Source organism: Monodon monoceros, unplaced genomic scaffold, assembly GCF_005190385.1.
Source record: "Monodon monoceros isolate NGI ecotype Baffin Bay Population unplaced genomic scaffold, NGI_Narwhal_1 Super_Scaffold_13, whole genome shotgun sequence".
Classification (NCBI taxonomy): Eukaryota; Metazoa; Chordata; class Mammalia; order Artiodactyla; family Monodontidae; genus Monodon; species Monodon monoceros.
Window position 1 is genome coordinate 36,535,743 of NW_021703769.1, and position 23,457 is coordinate 36,559,199.

Consider the following 23,457-nt stretch of genomic DNA (forward strand, 5'->3'; position numbering starts at 1 on the left):
TTGCATAAAATTCAAATTATATTCCTTGATATGACATGTCTTTACTTTGAATATGAGAGCTGTGCCAGTTTCTTTTTGGCACTCTTGACTAAATTAGAGAAATAGTTTTTCCACTTTTCTCTATGCTGCTTAGTTACTATATAAATCTATATTTTTCCTTGATTACACATTTCATCAAAATAACAAAAATGAAGAACTGTGATACAAACTAGCAATTGTAGGTAGAACAGCTCCAACATCAATTACCCAACCAGTGAATGACATAGTGTCAGTTAAAGAACCCAGAAATTTTACTGAATGTGTAGTTTGAATACTTCTTTTGAATGAGCAGTATGTACTAGATGCTTTGTGATACTTTGGAATCTAGTTTTAAACATATGTAATTACTACGAACTAAAAAATATCTGTAATAAGTATATCCGAACAAGAACATAAGATTTAAAAAAAAATTCTGTTGTGCTCTCAGAATGACGTCTGAGATGTCAGAATGAGAACAGAAATTTAGAACAATGTACAGTGGTATCTGTGGAAACTGCTAGATAATTACCATATCTTTAACAATGCTTCATATTTTTATTATTCTGTGGTATAATAATGTGGTATTCAAGAATCAATTCTTTTTTCCTTAAATAAGTGAATCTATAAATTTATGAATCATCAATCCCAATATGCAGAACAGGTCTTTGAGAGACAACACATACACTCGATATTTTTCTTTATTGACATGTCACTAGTTTTTCTTTTTGTAATATAAACATGCTATTCTGTTACATCAGTTTTTATCTTCAATGACATATGAAAGATCCAAAATCAAATTGGCAGTCTCCACAGCCACCTGCAGGCCACTAAGCTTTGCAGTAAAACAGTCCAAGGTCAGGTTGCCGGCTGAGTCCGTGGCTTCACACGGAAGGCAGGTTTGAGGCACAAAAGGAAGACGAGCACTCCTTAAGAAGGACCAGCTAAGTTCTTCCTGGCTGCTGTAAAGTCCACAGCCACATCTTGAAAGCAAATCTGGCCAGTTCACAACAGAGGGAGAATCAGCCTGAACTGACCAAAAGTGTCCATACTTCCCATCAGTGAGAATTTCACCTCCGTCGTGTTCTAAAGAGCCAGCGAGAGATTCAAGTGCGCTGCAGAATGCTTCAGCGATCAGCTGGAGTTCTGTCTGGGTACATCCGTCATCTCTAAGAATGCCTTCTGGCTCGCTACGCGTCTAAAGAGCAACAAAACCATTGAAAACACAGAACAGAGCAATTAATATGACAAAAATGTTTCTGAAAAATACTTGATCAGACCCTTATTCATAGGGGTTTGGCACAAGGCTAAAGGGCATGGATGGGCCAGCTGGTCAGGCTAATCCCTTAACCTGGTTGTTGTAGTTAAAATGCTCGCTACCAGTCATGTTATCAGAATGAACGACTCAGAATAAACCCCACCATCAACTTATTCTGAAGGACTGCCCAGTACTGCCTCCTTAATACATGAAGGACAAGGTATAATATGTGAATCACAGGCTTCTGTACATCCGGGAGGAACCTCTGGAAGACTAATGTCCCAGATGAAGTACTTATTTATGCTTGGCAAATGTTTGAGATTTGTTTAAAATGCGAATACATGTATTATTATTAAGACAAAAACCATTTAAGCACGTGTCATTTTCACATTAATGTTTAAAGAATAACTATTCTTCTCTTTAAATTAATGACAAGGTTATACAACTTTGCTTCTTTTCCACCAATCTAAAAAGTTTATCCTAGAAATTTCATGATAGAAAAAATAATATATTAGCAAACTCATACTTGAATGATAGTTAAAAACCCATATCCTAACTACTTAAAAACAGTGACCACTTTTTTCTTTTTCCCAGGAGGTTGGAACCAGATGAGATCATCTCTATGGCATATTCTTTCCCCATATTTTCAGTGCTATACTCTTTCTTTAAAATCCTACTCAAAACACCTTCCTTCTCCAAAAGACTTATTCTAGTTTACTCAGTCCCATTTGCAGACCATGTTATTGCCCATTCAGCATCAATAGATTGGCAATGGTTTTGTTTTTCATAATGTAAATTCCAATAACTTTTCATGAATGGGCTTTATCCTCAAACAGATTTTAAATTATTTGGGGAAACAGGGCAAGGCATGTTTATGAAAAACGTTTACACCCAATCCCAGGCATCCCAGGGAGCTCTGCAATCCTGACTAACCAAAGAGCCAACTGCAAATACCTGGAAAACACATACATTTTTGTATCCATTTTCAAATAGAGTAGGTCAGTGTTAATGAAATAATTAATAAGAACTACAATGCACTAAATTTACTGTCAGGAAATGGAGTTTCATAGATTAATAAAACAATTCTAGTTAATAGAATCAATATATCATAAATGAAAACCAATTTAAAAATTATAATAGAGTCTAATAATTACCACGCTTTAATAAATGAAATTAAGTTTTTTCTTGAAGATCCAGAAGGTACTGAAGTATTCTATAGAATCTCAACACTTTCATCGTGAATATCAATTATTACTGTACCACAGCACTTGAGATCTCTAAGATGACAGCTCCCATTAACAGAATGCTCATTTCAAGAGGCAGTAGAGACAATACTCAAAGAATGCGATCACCTGCTAAAAGGTTGGATTAATAATCATTGTGATAAAGATATTACCTTATATTTGAAAGTGTTATTTTCCTCAAGTGTTTTCAAATACAATATTTGATTTCAAGACTACTGAGAAATTAAGCATTAAAGGCTCCAGAGTATTATGATTTAGCTTATTATCTCATAAAATGAATGTTGCTGAGAATTGAGATAATTTAAGAAGGACTATCTAACCTACCTTGTGTCTGATATATGCCGCCAAATGAGTTTCAGTACAGCCACCTCCTAATAAAACACATGGTTCCTTGATTGTTAACTGCAAAGCATGTAGTGCTGTTTGACACGTGAGCTAAAAAAGAAACGAATCACCAGTATCTGACATTGACATCAGAAACACAAAGAAATATAACCACGTTTTCAAGGCAACTTAGAGAGTGGTCTCAAAGAGCCTGATTTTAATTGCAGAAGAACAAAACTGGTGTCACTAAGGTTGTCATGTGATGAATACATTTTGGAATAATAAAGATGAAATAATATAGAGATGAAAGAAAATACTTTAGCCAGATGTTTGTTTTCATGGTCTGGATTAACATCCTCTTTCATATACATTTAGCTCTTCAAATTGAGACTCACAAACACAATAACTGGATCAGCAAGGCATGCAAATATTTCTACCAAAAAAATATTTCAGTCTAAATAACTTAGCTGTATAAATGCTACAGAATTTATTTCAAGTTGCTATGGAGATGATCCAACCAAGCAGTAATAAAAACACACAGATCTTGAATATTCACCAAGGATAGATCCTTGAGCATGCATTCTTCAAGTCTGTGACCAATGCCGTAGGGCATCGCTTCCATTGTATAAAAGCTGTATGTGTTATTGCTGTTCGTGGACAACATGCTGTTAAGAGGTGGATGATGGGTATAACTAGGGAACTTATTGCTAAGTGAATTATTCATACACATTAGCATCAACAAGTACACAATTGAACTTAATTTCTTAAGAAAAGTCCCCATCAAGGACTTTCAGATTGCTTGTAAAATACTAGAAATAATAAGAGGCAACATGCCAAGTTTCTGTAGTATCACAGGCAATTCAATCAGCTTACTTGTAATTTTAATTCTCACATTTCTGTGTTTTTGCTTTCTATACAACCTAGGGAAGTTATGAAGAAAACAAAAAGCATAGCTCACCGATGCGAAAAAAAATTATAGCACTTGTCTGAGTGATTATTTAATCCCTGCCTCAGCCCCTAGACGTGGAATTCAAAGTTTATTACTTACCTTCAGTTCATCCCAGGCTGTGTCATTTCTGTTGCAGAGAAGCAAGCTGCAGACAGTTGTTTCATTAGGAATAAGATGAAAAAAATGTTTGAAGCCAAATTTTGCAGTGCACAGCTCTTTCACACTTCCATAACTACTGGGAGAGATTGAGTCCAAGGAACCAATAGGCCTTGTTCCTATTTTTTAAAAAAAGTTTAGAAAAAACAAAATGGATGAGTGAAGATGGAGCATACAATCATTTACAATATTTATTCCTAGCCAATATAAAAGCCCCACAAGCATATCATTTAAGATATGAAATATAGGATAAAGAAATAAGATGCATCTTCTTAAACCTATGAAATAAGTAGTATTCTGTCATTAAAATCATATGCAAATAAAGCAGAGGTTCTTTTGGTTTACAGACTTCTTTGAACATGTTAGAACCTATTTTGTACTCTCCAGAAAAAGACACACACAATTTTGCATATATTTTCAGGAAGTCCAGGAACCCTGGAAGCCCGTGCAGGGATCAGAGACCCCAAATTAACAACCCCACTAATCTGGAATGAGGATGAAGTGAGGAGACAGGTCATTTTTTAAAGGTGTTATGATTTTTACCTTAGAACACACAAAGTAAGCTATGCAAATAGCTGTGCAGTTGAATTCTTTTGGGGCTCCATTTAGTGAACATATAGGAATTTTTTTTTTCTTTTTGCCTAACAACTGTTTGCATGTAAACAACTACCTAAATTATGCCAAAATAAAGTGTGTGACATTCTTATTTCATTTTCTTATTCTTTGATTATATTTTGCCCTCCTTCCTGTACAGGTAAAATAGTGAAATTTTACAAAACATAAATTAATAAAAATATGAATGAGAAGTTAGGATGACTTGAAGGTTTCTAAAAATCTCTAAATGTAGTAGTTATGTAAGAAATGGCACAAACCTATAAGGAGTAACAATACTAGTTTAAAGTCTTAAGATTAAAACTGTAACTCTTAGCAATGTACCTTCTTGGGCCAGTTTCCTCTTTGAAACTAATGGGATTAAAATAATTATGTCTAAAAATATGTGCAGCTCAAAAATTTTGTAAAAAACCAGAAAATAATCATGAACAATTTCACTTCTTTGAATACCCTTTCCTCTTTACTTCTGAATTCTCAAAGAATAAGGAATACTTGAGGGATCTAAAATTTAAGGAAAAAAACACAAAACTCTACATCTTGTATAATTTCAAGGGTGGAACCAACAGAGAATTTGTAAGGAGAGGATCCCCTTTCCCGCTGATTATCCTCTGATGTGCAGCAAGTCATTTAACTCTTCTGGGTGGGCTTTCCCAGAATGGGGATAATCACGTCTATTTCACAAATAAATCAAACCAAATGTTAAAAATGCTCTGTAAGCTATGACAAGCTTCATACCCACAAGTCAACCAAGCACAATAACCCCATTACTTAACCTAGATCATCAGTAAAGAGGAATTTTGTTTGAAGGGGGAGAAAGGAGGTAATGTTAACCTAGATACACCAGAGAATATGGATTAGGTCCCAAACATACTTCACCTGTTATTAGTTTACCGGAACCATCGGCCTGGTATAGTTTTTTCCCCCCTTTTCCCTTGTGTCTCAAAAAGATTCTGCTCCCGAGATCCAAGACTGCAGCCGTGGCTTCGCATAATGTTACACGTACATAATTTGGGGAAGCAGGGCAGGGCATGTCTATAAAAAACATTGACACTCTCCCCAGTCCCACTGGCAGCTCTGCAATCTCTTGATAACACTCCTTGATAACACTTGATAACACTCCAAAGAATCAACTGCACATATTTGGAAAACACATAACTTTTCATATCCATTTTCAAATAAAATAGGTCAGTTCATGTTCTACCATGTTCTAGTTACAAATGGGATAAAATATCAATTGTGGGCTGGTGTGGAAACCCAGTGCCCACTTATATTGTTTCTATGGAAAAATGCTTCAGTTTAAAAACTGACTACATAATCTATAATACTCAATATTCACAACTGGAAATCATCTGGCTCATGAAAAGCCAGTAAATATTTAAGGATATAGGTCTGACCCACAATATTACCAATGAGTTCCAAAGAATGATTTCTGTTATTTCTTAACAATTTCCACTCTAATGATCATTTGACAGTCTTACAGAGGCAGGGCAATAGCCCAGAGATCTTAGGGATTCAGTACTGGCACTCATCCTTCTCCTTTTTGATGATTTATAATAAGACTAAAAATAGTCAACTTTGTTTTAACAAAATTTATTAGACTTAAACTTTTAAGTCTAATAACTTACGAATTGAAATTGATCTGAATGAAATGATTGTCTTTCTGATGGGTTGTCAATGCAGTTAAAGAGATACTGAAAAGTGACTCAAATCAGGAACTTTTCAGCCTGTCTCTTTGGCTCTAGCAGGTGACTACCAACCTTCTATTTGCTTCTTTTTGCTGAGTTTGTGAAATACGGTTAATTTCTTGCCTGTTATAATTCTGTATGTTAATAAACATATTATTGTTAATTCAACAAACATTTTAGAACCCCTACTGTGGACCAGGCTTGTTGTAAGCACTGAAAGTAAAAGATGATCCCAACTCTCAATCTCAAGGAGCCTAGCTGGAAATATTTGGGATATTGAAAGCTAGCCTGCAGGCGCGCACACACACACACACACACACACACACACACACACACACACACACACCCCTAATTAGGAACCACCATTTAGGCAGAAGTACAGTTGTTTGTTGAAGTTAGATAAAAGTGAATATTCTAGTTGCAAAACTACCTTCTGAATACAATAAGAGCTTTGTAAAACTCAAGTAGAAGAATTTTGTTTCAAGTATGAAAGGCTTTATGTGATTATGAAAATGTCAGATTTCTCAATAATCTGTAAAATGTTTGGGGGTTAATAGTTTCAGATTATGACAGACTCTGCAGCACATTTTGGGGCTGGAAAATACCTAGAAAATAGTCCTCATCACTCAATTTTTAATAAGTGAACAATGCAGGATCTTTTTCAGAAACCACCTTTGCTGCCAGAAATGATACACACACACTGTGAGGTTGGAGGCTTCTCAAATTGTTCAAGATGTTAACAGTGACACACACCAAGACTATCTTTGCTCAAAAGAAGTGATTTATTAACCATAAGGGGCAAAAGCTGAGAGTGCTTTTTACCTGTCACTTTACTCAGGGGTTCCATCACAGCCACTCCAACTCTGTCTACAGCAATAACATGATGCGTTCTGAGAAGCTGCTTCAAAGATGGGTGTATAACTTTTTGGCACAAGACAAGATCTACGTGATCACTAGCTAGCTGCCTTCCCAGGTTAAGCAACTGGTCCAGGACTGCATTTTCAAGAGAAACTCCGTAACTCACCACCACATCTCCTTCTCCAGTATCAGAAAGGTCTCCGGATAAAGACACACAAAAGAGTGCCACCTTGAAGGAATCTGATTTTTTGATAGGTAATATCTTCATCAGTTGAACTTCTGATATTTCAATAAGTATTCCAGGTAACACAGTAGAATCTATAACTCTTTGATGTTTTAAAGGGACAATTATACTCTTTCCTAAAATGATGTGGTCTTGGGCGTTTTCTGGAATTATAAGCAGAAAGGCTCTCAGAATTAAAGTACTGATATGGTCGACTTCCTTTGTGGTGAGCATACAGGCAGGTTTACTTGTTAATATACTGCGCACCAAACAGAGGAGGATCTGAGTGCTACTAAAGTTGACTGGGATTCGACAACCACAGGCCTCAGATTTTAGGTAACTGGTGCAGAGGTTCAAAAGCTGCTTATTTAACTTAATGACAGTGGTGGGTGTCAAACCTATTCTCTGAACATTTTCAACTAAGTTGCAGCAAAGAATGGCTGTGAATAAGCCGCCGTCACTGAAGCAGGACACGTGATTCTGCACAGAAGTTGTCAGTATCTTTAAAATGGGATGGGTGACTGGCAGGTTGGCGAGGAGGGCTGCCGACTGGGAGGTTGTGCACACAGAGCCCCCCAGGCCGTTGTGCAGCTGCTTCAGCCTGCCTGCTGGGCCATAGCAGGATGTGACGATGCCTTTCAAGACAGAGAGGGTGGCCCTCACTCGTTCGCTTGTCAGTGGTTCACTTCTACAGAATGAGGGCTTTTTAGCTTCTAAACGAGACATCTTACTTCAGGTGGTAATTTGTGAAGACAGCTTTTATTTTGTTAACCAGAGTTTTCTATTTATTGTATTGTGGTGGGTTTCAACATTTAACAAGATTATCCTTCAGGAATGAAAGTCCGAATATACAGCGTTGTGGCTATAAAATTGAATACTTAGCTCCATGCTTATGATACTAATCGGCACGCAATGGCGTAATGACATATTAGTAATTCCAAATATTTATTTTAGTTCATTATTCAAACTCTTTTGTTTGCGTTCAGGCTGAGACTTTGCAGATTGTTTTGCAGCTCTCTGTATAAAATATGTTCCGAGATGGATGCCTGTGAAGAAAATCCCAGCTACCAGAAGCCAGTTCTTTCTGATCCAATTGCTATTTTTCATTTCTTCTTTCAAACTCAAGCTCAGACTCAAAGCTGCTTCTTTCTATAAGAAATAAAAATATAAAATATTTTAGAGAAATAATTCCAAAACATTTAATAGATTGTAGTTTAGTAATTACTTTTAATGCTCTGCTCCTTCTTTAGAAAAAGGAACTATCCACTGGCACAAACCCCCAAAAATGAGAATGTAAATCAACTTAGACTGAACATTCATTTCTTTATTCTTCAATGAATCCCTGCATGGAAAAGTACTGATATTTTAATAATTTTGGAATGCACAGTAACATAGCTAGAAAGCTTACAGTACAGTTATTCAAATATGATATGCTTCTAGAAGACAAATGCCATGTGAAACGCATAGAGTTTGGTCTCTGAGTCCCAAATGTTTTTATTCTCTTACATCAAGATCTGGTGTTGTTTCTTCTCTAACTTTCATTTGCCTGGAAACCTTAGGTGTGAATACAAGTGCATTTATATCAATCCTGCTTATAAGTAATTATGAAAATGAGATAACTGTTGGGATTCCTAATACAGACACTCTCTAATGTTCAGTCTACATCCAGCTAGACAAATCTACACAACACATTTACCAAAGAATAAACCATGTTTTAATTTTAAATATTTGGCTAAATTCAGAGCAGTTTCCTGTAGTTTTACACGATCAATCAATGATTTTCAGTTTTGATGTCCTATATTTAACCGTCCCCCAAATTTTGGCTAATGACAATACAAAAGCCAGGGAATGTGCTGGATGACAAGGAGAAAAATAGGATCTGATTTGCAATGTGATCTCAAAGAGGGTAAATAATATAAAATGCTATCATTTACCAAGTGTGCTAGCACTTGTGCTAGTTTCCTTAATGAGGTTGGAAGAAGCGTGCCTGAGGCATAAAATTCTGATACTACAATAATATGTGGCAAGGATAAAAATCTCAGGTCATAGACCTTATCTGTTGAGCCTTGGTGCTTTGAAGGTAAAGGTTCGGCCAATTATTAGTTATGTTCAGAAATATGCTAACCATTGGGCAGTGTTTAGCACAAATAAAACCAACTGAACTACTCAGACTACAGTACTACCCAGAGCTGTCTATGGCACAATATGATACAGACCAAAAAGGTGATTTGAAGATGTGCAAAGATGTGAAGAGAACAAGGGAATGCTATGCAAAGTGTTCTTTTGGTTACCACTCCTCCCAATTTAGTTAAAGGGCTGTAACCATGGCAACTGGGCCCAAATAAAGTGAAAGCAATGATGGCCAGCTTTCTCCCTGCAATGATAAAGCTATAGTCATCTCTTTATAGCACGAGGAGGAAAAAAAGTTTCTGTTCATCTTATGCAAGGAACAACAAAGGTACTTAAATATTATTTCAAAGGTTACTTTAGATTTGGCAAAATCTGTGAAATACATTTAAATGAAAGCTTAGTGAAGTGACTTCCATACATAAATTTGCACGTTACAACACACACACACACAAACCACAAATCATAACAGAGACTGTGATTAATAAAGTCATTTCTCTAGTTACTTTTCAATACATAATAGTGACATGCGACTTTTCAAAAGTAGAATGCCAAATTGGCACCTCTAACAGTCTTGTGGTAGTGAGACCAGTAACCACATCTTTTGGCTAATATCTCTATAAAATGAGAAAGGAAGAGTGTTGGTGACTCCCAAATCATTTTTAGGATGTCAAAACTTGCTGACTTCTGGTCCTATGTCTAGATCTAGACAAAATAAGGTACAATTGAAAAAAAAAGAAACGAAACACAGGGCTGGCTTATAGCATACGTTTGGAAGTGTCAGTTCAGCTATTTCTTTCTTCCTAACAATGTGACCCATTATTCCAAAAGTTACCATCACATGAATGGCCCTGACTATTCCTGGATGCACTGGCCTGGCAGATGGGCTTTTTGTAGTGATGGATAACAATTAAATAATACTAAAACCTACATGACTATATTCTAAATTCAGAGCTATAAAATATGATTTAAAGAAATATAAACACGTAAAATATTTTCCTAAAAGGAATCAGGGCTCTTTGGAGAAGTGGCTGATTCTAGGTCTGAGGCAAGAAATAAACTAGATGAGCTGGGGACATTTTTTTGCCAAAAAGTAATAATGTTATTAAAGATCACTTGGATCATATCAAAGGGCACAGGAAAAAAAAACAAAAACAAAAAACGACACAGGAGTCAACTTGGAGGGAATCTAAGATGGGACAATTTAAGCATTAAAAAGAATACTGACAGTAATAGACTGAGATAATTCAAATTTATTATAAAAACTGATAAAGGGAAATAAATCATATATCTTGCTTTTCCTGTATAAGTGCATTTTGAGGGGTAACTGAATAGTTGAGGCAAAGTTGGTCCAGCTACTAAATGGAGAAGAAACGATAGCATTTCAGCAGCATAATTTCGCAACACCTAATGAAGTAATGGACTACACCATCATAGTGGTTGGCAAATTATAGCCCATGGACCATATCCAGCCCACTGCCTGTTTTGTAAATAGTTTATTGGCTCACCCTCATGTACTGTGCATGAATGCTTTTGTGCTAGAACTGAAAGTTAAATAGTAAAAGAGTTACCATTAACTTTTTCAGTGTGATAATATACTTGTGGTTGTATGTGTTTATCCTCACTGTTAAAGATACATTCCAAAACCTGAGACTTGCTTAAAAGTATTCCAGCAATAAAAAAAAAAGGGAGGGGATAGATAAAAAGAGATTGGTAAAATGTTGATAACTGTTAAAGTTGGGGGGTGGATACTACAGAGTTGAATATACTATTCCTATTTGGGGTTTGTTTGCAACTTTCCATAAAAAAAGTAAAAATTTTTAAAAATAACGGACAGATACAGCACATTCTTTTGATGTACTTCAACCACTAGAACATTATTACTCACCTGAAGGTCAAAATGGTATATTAAAATAGAAAATGTTCCACAATTGTAGGGTCACAGTTCTCCATCTGGGGCCAAATGAGTTTCATAATTTCTTGGATTTTAGAAATACAATATAGTGTATAACACCCATAATCAAAATAATATGGTGTTTAACACCCAGAATCAATATAATCATAATACAGTATAACACTCATGGTCAAATATAACAATATTTCTGCATTGAAACTAAATATTCATATTAAGTGGAATAAAGATTAAATTGCCTCATGCCAGTTAAGATCAACTACCTAAGGAGTTATGACAAAACCTTTTAGATTTTAGAACTTTCTGGATTTGGGAATTATTGATAGGGGTCTATAGACCTGAATTATATTACTATATGCTCTTATTTCAGTGACTCTGAAAAGTAACAAATTACTTTGAAGCTAAAATATTAGTCATTCTTTGGTAGCCATGGGGGATTCGTTACAGGACCCCCCCCCCCACTCAGATACCAAAATCTGCAGATGCTCAAGTCCCTTATCTAAAATGGGGAAGTATTTGCATATAACATAGGCATATCCTCCCAGATACTTTAAGTCATCTCTAAATTACTTATAATACCTAATACAATGGAAATGCTATGTAAGTAGTTGCTTTTTGGAACTTTCTGGAATTAATTTTTTAAAATATTTTTGGTCCATGGTTCACTGAATCTGTGGATTTGGAACCTATGGGTACGGAGGGCTGACTGTAGATATTAAGGAATAAATACAATTAGTTTTATTTATCTTGGAAAAATCAGAGAACAATAATAAAGAAAAGAACCTTTTGCAAGTTACAGATCTGTAAGTGCGGCATGGATTTATGGCAGGGGAAAAACTGCTCCTTTGGACACAATTATGATCCTGGTGACACCGCTAGTGAAAAGGGCAGGACAAGTAATGGACCGACTGTCCTTTCAGGCAAGTGTCAAAGCTTTCTGTGGAACCAACTTTTCTAGAAGCAACTGTAGGATAATATTTTGCCAGTGGTTCATAATAAAAACAACAGGTTAACTCACCAACTTAGGCTTTTATTGCCAGAGCCCTATACTTTCTTAAAGATTATGTTTCCCATTGTTGGAACATGCCATTTGGTTGACCACATTAAATCAAACTCACCTGAAGCTCTCAAGTCTACTATTTCCCTGGGATGTGGTTCTTCTCAGGACTTGTGACTGCCACACTTCCTGGCTCAGGAAGGTCATCCTTATTAGGAATTTGGAAGACAGGGCTGCTTTTGATCCTGTGCCACCCCAAATGTATGAGCCCAACTAGAGGTACCATAACAACCAGAACTTTGTAGTCTCTCCAGAATTTCTGAAAGCTCATAGTGCTTCAGCATTAGTGCACCTAAGAAAAGGCCAACAGTTAAAAGAAACAAAATAAAAAAAAATCCCTCAAATTACATCTATATATACCACCACAAGCAGAATATTGCACTCCAATAAAAGCTGCCTGTTAAAAGTTTTTAGTTACAATACATTGCAATGTTAATTAACAAAAAGAGACGTTGTAGACTTAAAGGGATGGCAGGAAATCAGGCTTGGTAAGCTTATAGAGTAATACTAAACGTTTAGTCAGAAACTGTAAAGGAGCAATATTACCTGCTCGGAAAGCCACTGGAATCTTTGGAAGCACTCATGCATCAAAATCGTTTTCTGGGCTTCCCTGGTGGCGCAGTGGTTGAGAGTCCGCCTGCCGACGCAGGGGACACGGGTTCGTGCCCCGGTCCGGGAAGATCCCACATGCCGCGGAGCGGCTAGGCCCGTGAGCCATGGCCGCTGAGCCTGCGCGTCCGGAGCCTGTGCTCCGCAACGGGAGAAGCCACAACAGTGAGAGGCCCGCGTACCGCCAAAAAAAAAAAAAAAAAAAAAAAACTGGTCCCCAACCTTTTTGGCAGCAGGGACCGGTTTCATGGAAGACAATTTTTCCATGGGCAGGGGTGGGGGGTGCGGGGTAGATGGTTCAGGAGGTAGTGCGAGCGGTGGGGAGCGGCAGATGAAGCTTCGCTGGCTGGCCACCGCTCACCTCCTGCTGTGCGGTCCGGTTCCTAACAGGCCTGGACCAGTACTGGGGGGTGGGGATCCTTGGTTTTCTTTATATAATTAATTATACTTTCTCTGAACCATAATGAAGTTAGATTTTTTAAAAAAATATATTTAGTCACAATTTTTACAGAAGAATCAAATGGCAATCCTTAAATCTGCAGTAAGAATTCAGATTCTGCATTCTGACAGGATGTGAATGATGATGCTTCAACTGAGATTGAGTCATGCACGGATTCCAATCGCAGCAAAAGACCTTTGGTTTGGACTCTATGAATTAATGCCATTTCCACATTTATGTGCTGAACCACTGCATTTTAGAGTGTTTACCCTTATCGCTAATAACTATACCCTGCAGGGGTTACTGTCAATCCAGTTTACATGAAGAAATTGGGGCCAGTAACTTGCCTGGAGTTTCAAAGCTCAGTAGTATTGAGAACAGTCTTTTTGCTCTATGTTTGATTTGGAAAGCATGGAGTGTAGCCCAGGAAGTCTGTTTCTGATGATCCGCTGGGTTTGGGAACTTGAGTCCGTACAACTGGACTTCTTATACTTTTTCACTTAAGGGCACTCACTAGGCTTTAGTGATTAGCTTATAGACTTGTGATGCTATGAATGGACCTGCTCTCCAAGTTCCTTTCTGGGCAAAGGATAGTAAGGACTGCTTCTTCATCTACAGGATAAACTAAGAATTAGGTTCAATTGCATGTATATGAGTTTCAGTATCATAAAATTTCTTACAGTAATTTTGTGTGAATGCCTTTAGAAAAATGCCTGAACAGAATTTTCACTTATTCCTTCCCTTTTAAATCAAGATTAATATACAGGACTAATGAGCGAAATACCTAAATTGTCTCTGTGTTCTGTATATACATATTAGAAAAACAGAAGGCTTAGAGTTATGCCTATGTACATATATTACTCCCAGCATTAGAAACCATTTCTCCTTGAGGTCCAAATTCACATTTAATAAGGACTTTGTTGCTAAGCTTAAACAAATTACTAGATGGAAAAAACATGGCCTACTTTGTAACTCCAAGTATTTTATGCCTTTTTCTTTTCTAAAGTGCTTTGGCATTGTATACACTTCTTGCAGCCTTTACAGACCACACCTTTTATTGACATGCTCATGTTCTATCTTCGGAAAAAGTCAATCACAAATAACTGTATCATGATTACATTTCCTTGCGAAGCCCACTGTGCAAAAGCCTTTGGGACATTTGAGATTTGAGGAAACAATAAAACCACTGGGGGAGGCACCGGGGGACTCGGAGTAAGTAATGAGGGAAGAACTACAGTAAGCGTTACTTCCTAGATGGAAGGAGGGACTGAGGGTGCACCAAAGTCAACCCGCTTGTGTTGACTGATAGGTGGTATTTTTGTCCACAAAATACCTTGAATTAAAGGTTTAGAAGATACTGTCCTTCACATCCAGTCTCAATACCTAAGGTGACTTTAACACCTCCAACTCTGTCCCTCTCAACACGAGCTTATCAAGACACAGTACTTTTCATAGATGGCATCTCTGCTATTCACTGTTTACTTCTCATGATCACTAACATATCATCACTCATTATTTGTTACTTTTTCCTGAGTTGCAAACTTTTAGGAAAACAGCTTACAGAAAAGAGTCATTTGGATAAAAGGATATAATAATAAAGTTGACATAAATAACTCAATAATTAAAATTCAGAACAAATTAAAGTACAAGCTGTAACAGCAATGTCTGGAAAGTGTGGTACTATTCTCTCCATGTAGGTCACAGGATGAAATGTGATGTATTGAGAACCTTCCTCATATTAGGATCAAGTTAGCTCCCTGTACTCAATACAACTTTGGGTCATCGCTGTGTTAAGGACAAAGGAGGGTGCTCCATTTTATTTATGTTGTGTTTAACAGACTACTATTTTTTTTTTTTTTTTTTTGTGGTATGTGGGCCTCTCACTGTTGTGGCCTCTCCCGTTGCAGAGCACAGGCTCCGGACGCGCAGGCTCAGCGGCCATGGCCCACGGGCCCAGCCGCTCCGCGGCATGCGGGATCTTCCCGGACCGGGGCACGAACCCACGTCCCCTGCATCGGCAGGCGGACTCTCAACCACTGCGCCACCAGGGAAGCCCCAGACTACTATTCTTTTCCACTAGAATAACTTAAGGATCTATGCATCTTTTTGTAGATTTGGGTTTAGTTAAACCTGGGAATTAGTACCTATTTTGGCTGAAAACTCGTATTTGCCAAATTACCACTGAGGCCCAGTAACAGCACTTCCTGGTTAGTCACTGATGTGGACTGATTTAATGATTAATTGCTGTAATATTTGCTCAACACCTACATGCCCCCATTTCCTCAAATTCTCCATATCTCACACATTGATTTGGCTAATGGGGGTGAGAGAGCAGGTAACTATTTTCTGATGATTATCCTGTTGTCCTTTGAGAGGCTTGGAAAATTATTAGGATCAGGATGACAGGGCTTTTTACTTTACAAAGAACTTTCAGAGTCTTCACATTTAAATCCACATAAAAAACACTGAGTATCACACCATCTGCATGATAGTCCATCTCCACCAAGCAAAATGGACTATTTTTAAATGGCACAGTAACCTTCACCTACTTCATTTCTCTTAATAGCTTTCCAGCATTTTACATGTATTCTGTTGCTTAAATAACCCATATTCTAGGGCCAGACAAGTTTAGACTTCACTAAATAAGGCTCATTGTTAGTTGTAAGAAGAAGACAACAAACTAGTCAGTGAAATGATGCATTCCTTATTTTCTTTATATCTTCTTGTGGAGCTTTTAAATACAGTCCATATATTTTGGGGATAAAATTTTGATTTAACTCATTTTTTTCTTCTAAAGTCTTTTCGTGGGTTTTTTTTTCCAAAATGAAAATCAGCATTACTGCCGTTTTCTAAAAAATATAAAATTGTCTTACTTTTTTAAGTTAGAAAATACAGATGTAAGAAGCTAAAGCTAAAATATCTGTAGTCATTTTGGTTTTCACAAAAATGTGATTAGAATATACATGCTGTTTTGTAATCTTTTCTTCCCGCAAGAATACAAATCTTCATTATGATTTTCAGTGGCTGTATAGCTTTTGATTTATGGCAATACCCTAATTTGACAGATCGCTGATTGATAGAAATTTGAGATTTTTTTCAGTGCTTTATTGCTAAACATGCTAAGAATAGTAAGTATTCTTGTAAATTCTCCAGAGCCCATGCTCATAGCTGCTACCTGGTGCTTCTCAGGATGATACAAGTCTTACTAGAATTCCTAGCAATTAACTCATTTTTTCTTTCTTTCTTTCTTTTTTTTTTTGTGGTACGTGGGCCTCCCACTATTGTGGCCTCTCCCGTTGCGGAGCACAGGCTCCGGACACGCAGGCTCAGTGGCCATGGCTCACGGGCCCAGCCGCTCCGCGGCATGTGGGATCTTCCCAGACCGGGGCACGAACCCGCGTCCCCTGCATCGGCAGGCGGACTCTCAACCACTGCGCCACCAGGGAAGTCCTAACTCATTTTTCAAATGAACTTACGAGAAAGTTTTTAAAACCTTGACTTTTACAAAGGTTCTCGGTGCTGGGCAGCAGGGAGACAGGGAGCTCCAACTTGGGGGATGAAAAACGAAGCTAGATACAGCTTATCTTAAAATGGTCCTTCCCCCCAAACATTTGGCAACAGGTTATTCCAGGTGGTATGGAACTATTTTATGGACTCGAGAGATTCCTGAGTCTGAAACAAAAATTTCTCAAGAATATGCTCAACATGATCAGATTTGTTGGGCAGTAAGAGGATGGTTTCTAAAATAAGTTAGTGCTTGTTGTTCGTTCACTGAGCCTTTCAAGTATGCTTGGAGTAAAGCAGCAACAGAAATAACAGCAGGAAGACTTCTTTTCTCTCCTTACCCTCCTTTAGTCTACCTGCCACTGCCCTTATCTTTCCTGAATCTTATTTAAACACACTCCTAAAAAAAAAACAAATAAACAAAACCAGAAGGCATGGAACTCTTTTGATGGAGGAAACCAAGAGAAAGGAAATGAGATTAGTAAATTTTACATTAAGTAAACAGAAAGTAGATGTTTATGGTTTTATCCATTGAAATGCCTTTTGTTTAGAAAATGTTTAGAGGCCATCAACACAGATTATGCTTTCTTATACTCTTCTTTCAAAAATGTATACTTTGCATTATTCAAGAAGTTTCATATTTTTTCTCATTTTGTTTTCATAGCAATTTTATGAGACCACTTTATACATGAGGAAATTCTAAATGATTGATTCCAAAATTACTGTCAGCTAATTGTGGCACTCATCTTAGATTCTGGAGTCCTAAAAGTCTTGGTTGGTATTCTTAACAGCAATATTCAAAAGTCAAGAATTAGTATCCCAGCTTTGGCAATAAGACTCAATCAGAATTTCCAGTGCATGATGATGGACGAGAACATTCTGGGTGCATGGTGCACACTTGTGAGGGTCACTGAAGAAGGCAAGTATCCTGGTGCATTACACCTGGCATGTTTTCTTCTCATGTCAGGTACACTGGAGGTTAACAGGTCTTGTGCCACTTGGTCCAAAATGAGAGGGGAAAAAAGCCTATCTCCTCCAAAAACACACCCATGATCTACTAATGGTTGAGATTAGTGGGGCTAATTTTAGTTCAGTTTTTTTAGCTTAGTTCTTAGTACGGAATGAATAGAGAGAAATTAATGAACAGAATGGAGAAAAGCTTGCTGTATCTCTGCCTCATTAAAATATCGTCATCTTTTTGAGTGCATATAAAGGCCAAGGAAGGAAAACACTGAGAGATATGCTTCAGACCACAAATACTCTTTACATTTAAGGCACTAATGTGTCTAGAACAGCAACTTTCCCTCCCCTCAATTTGTATTACAGAGATTACCAGCTCTTCAATTTCTACCATTAAGGCCTCTGACAGGCTTACTGAAACTTGTTACATTCCAAGCCAAAGGAGGGTTTCTTGGTGCTAGAACTGGTCAGTAAGGTGAAGGGCAAAGAAGGGCAAAAAAGCAGTTAAGCTCCCTAGGAAATCCTAAACAACCTGGCTCTGGCTATCAGATTACTCTTTCTATGGAGCATCAGGTCAATTAAAACCGCCACTCTTTGCTACTGATTAGGCCTACAACGTGGATGCAGGAAATACTCTGTGGAAGTTTCTCATTTTGCCTACTGGGCTTGCTGGACGCCACCTGCTGGTCTTTTGGACACAGTGTAAGGTAAATTCTTTATGTCTTCATTGCTGCTCTGCTTAAAGTATTTGGGAAAAAACAGTAATGTTTAACAATTTTTAAAAAACTACTGAATGTAACTTAAACATGGAGAACGCTAAACAGAATGTTGAACAATTAATTAACCCAGCTCTTGTGACTGCAATATTCGATGAAGTTTATTGGAATTGTACAATGCCTTTTCTTTTAGCATGGCAATGTTGGTTTTTAAGGATCTGTGAATTCTTCATTCCTGAGTTCCAATAACTAACCCTGAAAATAGTTCTTTTTATCCTCAATTGTTAATACAGCAGTTCACATCTTGGCAGTTTTTGTGTACCCATTAGAAAGGACTGCATGTTGTCTTCAGGCCTATTCAACTGACTGGCGTGCTAAAGAGAACAATAGCTTCCTTTTTTCTTTTTCTTTTCTAACTACATCACCTAAAATAACAGCTTTGCTGAGCTTTTCCAGTCTTGGAAAAACACAGGTACCAAAAACGTTACTGTCAATTCTCGATGAACTGAATGGACTACACCTGAGTTCTAAAGTTTCCATTCTGCAAAATCCTACCCCTACCTTGACCTACAGGCAGTAGCTGGGCTGCTGACAGCACAGCCTCATCAGGAGCGGGTCAGGAGTACGCACAGAGTACGGTGAAGGTCAAGTTATGTGTAAGCATTTCATGATCTCGGTTATCCCCCACTGTTACAGTGAATTCAATGTATTTATAAATAAATAATATACTGAAAGCATCACAGATTTTATAGGGGAGCTTTACTAACTGTCAACAGCCTAAGATGTGACAAGTGAGTGATTGATTAGTGACTAATGAGGAAGAGACAGTCTTACTGGCAGGCTGTGGTTTATCAGAAAGGTTTGGAGCGCTGTTATAAAGTTTACAGAGTTGTCTGAGAATCTTTCCATCCCCTTTCACTGTCTTTACATCTGGCTGCCATTTGATGCCCAGGTTGGTGGAGGAAGGGGACTGGGCACCATGCAGACGGCAGACTGTTCCAGATGGGCGCTTAGTACCGCAGCAATGGCTTTATGTTCCCCTGGTCAGCTCTGAATCCCAAAAGGGTTGGTTTCTCTCTTCCTCATTTCTGAGATTTCTATTTTACTCTCTACCTTCATTTCTGCAGGTAACCTACTGGCCAGAGGAAACCGTGGCTACTGGGTAGGAGCCCCTCCACTTCCTGCTCCCACATGCCCACCTCAGCTCCCATCTTCACCTCCTTCCTCAGTGTCTCAGAGGAAGGCCTGGCACTTCTGTTATCTGTGCTCCAGCTGGTCCCACGTGCTGCTGTGTCTTCACGGTTCCACCTCCATTAACCTCCCTCTTCTACCTTCCACCTCCCACTTGGAATTGGTCTTCCTCCTATGCAAAACCTGACCATTTTTCTCCATTGAAAAGAACCAAAAACAAATTCCCCAATGTAGCTGCCCTTTACCAGCCTTCCTTCCAGTACTACACACTCTGATTCCTTTCAAATAATGCATGTTTCTAGAGCCACTGCCCACTTCCATCTTCAAACCCAAGTAATTTGCTTTTGCCCCACTCTCCATGGAAACTGCCCTGACTATAAAGATCGCCAATCTCTCCCTTTCTCCGTGATCTCTCTGCACCACTTCTGATGAATTCTTAAAACTCTGTATGTACCTGAGACTAGCCTGATCCTTCTCAGTCTCCTTTAATGACCCCTTGGTTTCCATCCACCTGCTCCCCCTTCTCAAAGCTCTGCCCTGGGCCGTCTTCCCCACGTGTTCGTTTCCTGGGTGGCCTCATTCACATCCAAAGCTTCTGTTTTAACACATCCACTAATGACTCCCACATCTACATCTCCAGCTTAAACCCACTTATCCCACTGTTATTCCTCACAAGTGTCTAATCTCATCTCATATAAAGACGAATCCTCTTTCCTTCCCAAACTGCTGTTCCTCCTTTGCTTCCTGTTTTGTTTTTTAAAAAAAGGCATTACCAAAAAAAATAATAATAATAAATAAAAATAAAAAAGGCATTATCTGCCATGCCATTCAGTTAGAAAATCTGGATATAGTGGACTCTGCCCTGTTCCTTATATTCCTCATCAAGTCAGTCACTCAATCCTCCATTTGAAGTGACATTTCTTTTATGTAATTTCTCCCCACAGCTACAGTCCAGACCCTCATTACCTCATGATCTCCTCGCTTCTAGTCCAATGGTTCTCAAAGTGTGGTCCCCTCACCACAGGCAGTAGCATCATCTGGGAATTTATCAGAAATGCAAAATCTTGGGCTGCTCCTGACCTACTGAATCAGAACTCTAGGTTGGGATCCAGCAATCTGTGTTTTAACAAATTCTTTAGGTAATTCTGAAGCTTAAGTCTGAGAACCACTGTTCGAGTCTATTGCCCACTAATCCATTCTCTACCCTCTTAACACAGCCATCTTGGGGAAAACAACAACAAATACATTCATGTTTCTCCTTTGCTTAGAAGCCTTCAGTGACATTTTTGACTAGAAGGTAAAACCTACATTTCTTAGTACAGCACAAAAAGCCCACCAGGATCTAGTTCCAGAAGGGAAAGCACAGCAAATTATTTTAGTAAGGACGTATTGTTGTGTAGTGATTAAGGGGATGAGTTGTGGAATCCTACTGCCTGGGCTTTCCATCTCTGCCTTACCACTTTGCAACTGGCTGTGACCTTGGATGAGTCACTTAACCTCACAATGCCTCAGTCCCATCACCCATAAAATGAGAATAATATTGACATCCATCACAAGGCTGTTGTGCAGTTATCACAATACCTGGCACTCAGACTGGACCCTGTGACTGTTAGCTATTATTTTGATTATTTCAAAAGGTAAAAAAAAAACATTACTGGTGTCAACCTTGAGTGTAGAAAGAGAGGTCTGGAATGACTAAGGCAAGTGGGTCCATAAACTATAGGCAGTTTCAGTTAGTCCAGATGTGAATAAAACCCCCAGATTCTCAAGAAAGAGGTTCTGAGGTCTTCGGGGCTATTTTGATTAGAGTAGGGTAGATCTGTAATCAGATTCCAGGATGTTATAGAAAAGATAACACTCAGGCTCCTAAAGTGAGGGCCAGGAATGCTAATCATGAAGGAAACCGGAAAACTCAAGGACAGAGCAAAATAGCAAAGACAGGGTGAGAGTTTCATATTTATTTCTCTGATAACAGTTAATGAAGTTAAAGTTGCCAGTGATTAAACATGAGAGTCCTAGTGTGATGAAGCTTTGAGTATCGATGGAAATCAAATTCTAACCTCCCGCACAAGTTACAATCTTAGGCAAATTACTTCTTTCCTGCCTCAATTTCATAGTCTGTAACATGGGGCTATATAATGAGGATATCTAAGTATATATCTATGTATTTATTGCTTAGTCTAGTGTCTAATACGTGAGAAGTATTCAATGCATGGTAGTGATTATTATTACTGTACGTACAATATCTTCAATACAAATCATATATAAAAACAGGCACTTCTGGAGATTCCTGTTTGACTAAAGCTCCTGGTAGTGCTGAGACAGGACTGACTGGATGAAGAGAGTTGAAGTTATGCCCTCCTTCCAGGGCAATGGGTATCCAATGACTGGTCACTGCAGTGGTACAAAGGCCTGGCGGTTCATCCAACTTGGGCCAACTATGAAGGCCCAACCCAGCACCGGAGTTCCTGTGACACTGGTGGAGACCCTCCTTGGGACTACATTACAGCTCAACTTTTTCTATCCACCCAATCCTGCTTCCTTTCTTCCTTGGTAAGATCCAAAAAGTCCTCCCTAATAAATGTCCTGCCCACAAATCTCCTTAGAGTCTGCTCCCCAGGGAACCCAATCTAGGACAATCTGGAAACATCTTGTTCATTTATCAATGTGCTTGTTTATTGTTTCCCCTTCCATCATTGAATATAAGCTCCATGTGGTCAGGGACCATGCCTGTCTTGGTCACTGCTGTATCTGCTAACTCAGCACAGTGTGACAAATACGAATATAAACTGATGACGTTAATGAAGGAAAAACTGCAGGTACAGAGAGCCTCTGAAACAGCAACAGGATTTGTGGATGGTCCAGTTTGGGAGGAAGATGTATATGACTTCAGGAGGTCTCCCTCTCAAAAAGATTTCAAAGCCCCGAATCCTGCTTTTGCTTTCAGAGTTGGTACTACCACGCTGTACAGAGTTCTGACATCCAGTTCCACGTCAGAGGGTGGCTCTCACCTCCCAGACATACACAGGTGGCAGCGCAGGTGCAACTGGTGCTTTCACTGGGACACCTTTTCCTTCTACTTTATGGTGCCGCGCAGATGGGAGAGGGAGAAGGGTCTATACCTGGAACTCTACCTACACCACTGGAACACCTCCTCGCCATCTACATTCCTTCCTGCAGCAAGGATTCACTGCCAACAGCTGTTTTAAAGGTAGATCTTCAGCTTTCTAAGGAACCAGCCTCCTCCTATTCCCCGCCCCCAAATATCCTTCAGTGACACCAGTGACCTTTCCGAGCGGCGAGGAGGCGCCCACAAGCCCCCCACTCCTCTCTTCGGCCGGGTAGAGTGCCGGCTTTTCCACCTGCGACCCCGTCACTCTCACCTGCGCACCCGCCGCTGCGCCGCCCCGTCAGCAGCCGCCCGCAGGCCCCTGAAGCCGAGCACCACGCAGCCGCAGCCACCACTCCTGGCAACTCGCGCCCCGAGCTTGGAGACGGAGCACGCGCAGCTCTGTGGTTGGCGCCGGTCCCACTCGGATTTCTCTTCTCCGGGTTTTCGTGATGTTCTCAGCCGAGAACGCGGTGGCCGGAATCGGAAAGAACAGGGGGCGGAGCTTA

General features: G+C 38.9%; 1 protein-coding gene across 2 annotated transcripts; it reads right to left on the reverse strand.

Moving 5' to 3' along the window:
• Positions 1-553: 553 nt before the first annotated feature.
• MKKS (McKusick-Kaufman syndrome) lies at positions 554-23,320 on the reverse strand. 2 transcript variants are annotated; one of them, XM_029221787.1, is made up of 5 exons: positions 12,482-12,714; positions 7,066-8,473; positions 3,890-4,065; positions 2,842-2,952; positions 554-1,213 (listed from the first exon to the last, which is right to left on the reverse strand). In XM_029221787.1, the coding sequence occupies exons 2-5, from the start codon at positions 8,048-8,050 to the stop codon at positions 773-775; spliced, it is 1,713 nt and encodes a 570-aa protein (XP_029077620.1). In that variant the 5' UTR covers positions 8,051-8,473; positions 12,482-12,714; the 3' UTR covers positions 554-772. The 2 variants fall into 2 exon arrangements, with proteins under 2 accessions (XP_029077620.1, XP_029077621.1); XM_029221788.1 differs by lacking the exon at positions 12,482-12,714 and adding an exon at positions 23,223-23,320 and having other exon boundaries at positions 707-1,213.
• Positions 23,321-23,457: the final 137 nt, after the last annotated feature.

Coding starts and splice junctions, on each gene's coding strand:
- MKKS (XM_029221787.1), bottom strand. CDS start 8,050: ATGTCTCGTTTAGAAGCTAAAAAGCCCTCATTCTGTAGAAGTGAACCA. Junction 4,066..7,065: donor ACCCCTGAGTAAAGTGACAG/GTAAAAAGCACT, acceptor TTTAAAAAATAG/GAACAAGGCCTATTGGTTCC. Junction 1,214..2,841: donor CGGCATATATCAGACACAAG/GTAGGTTAGATA, acceptor GTTGCTCTTTAG/ACGCGTAGCGAGCCAGAAGG.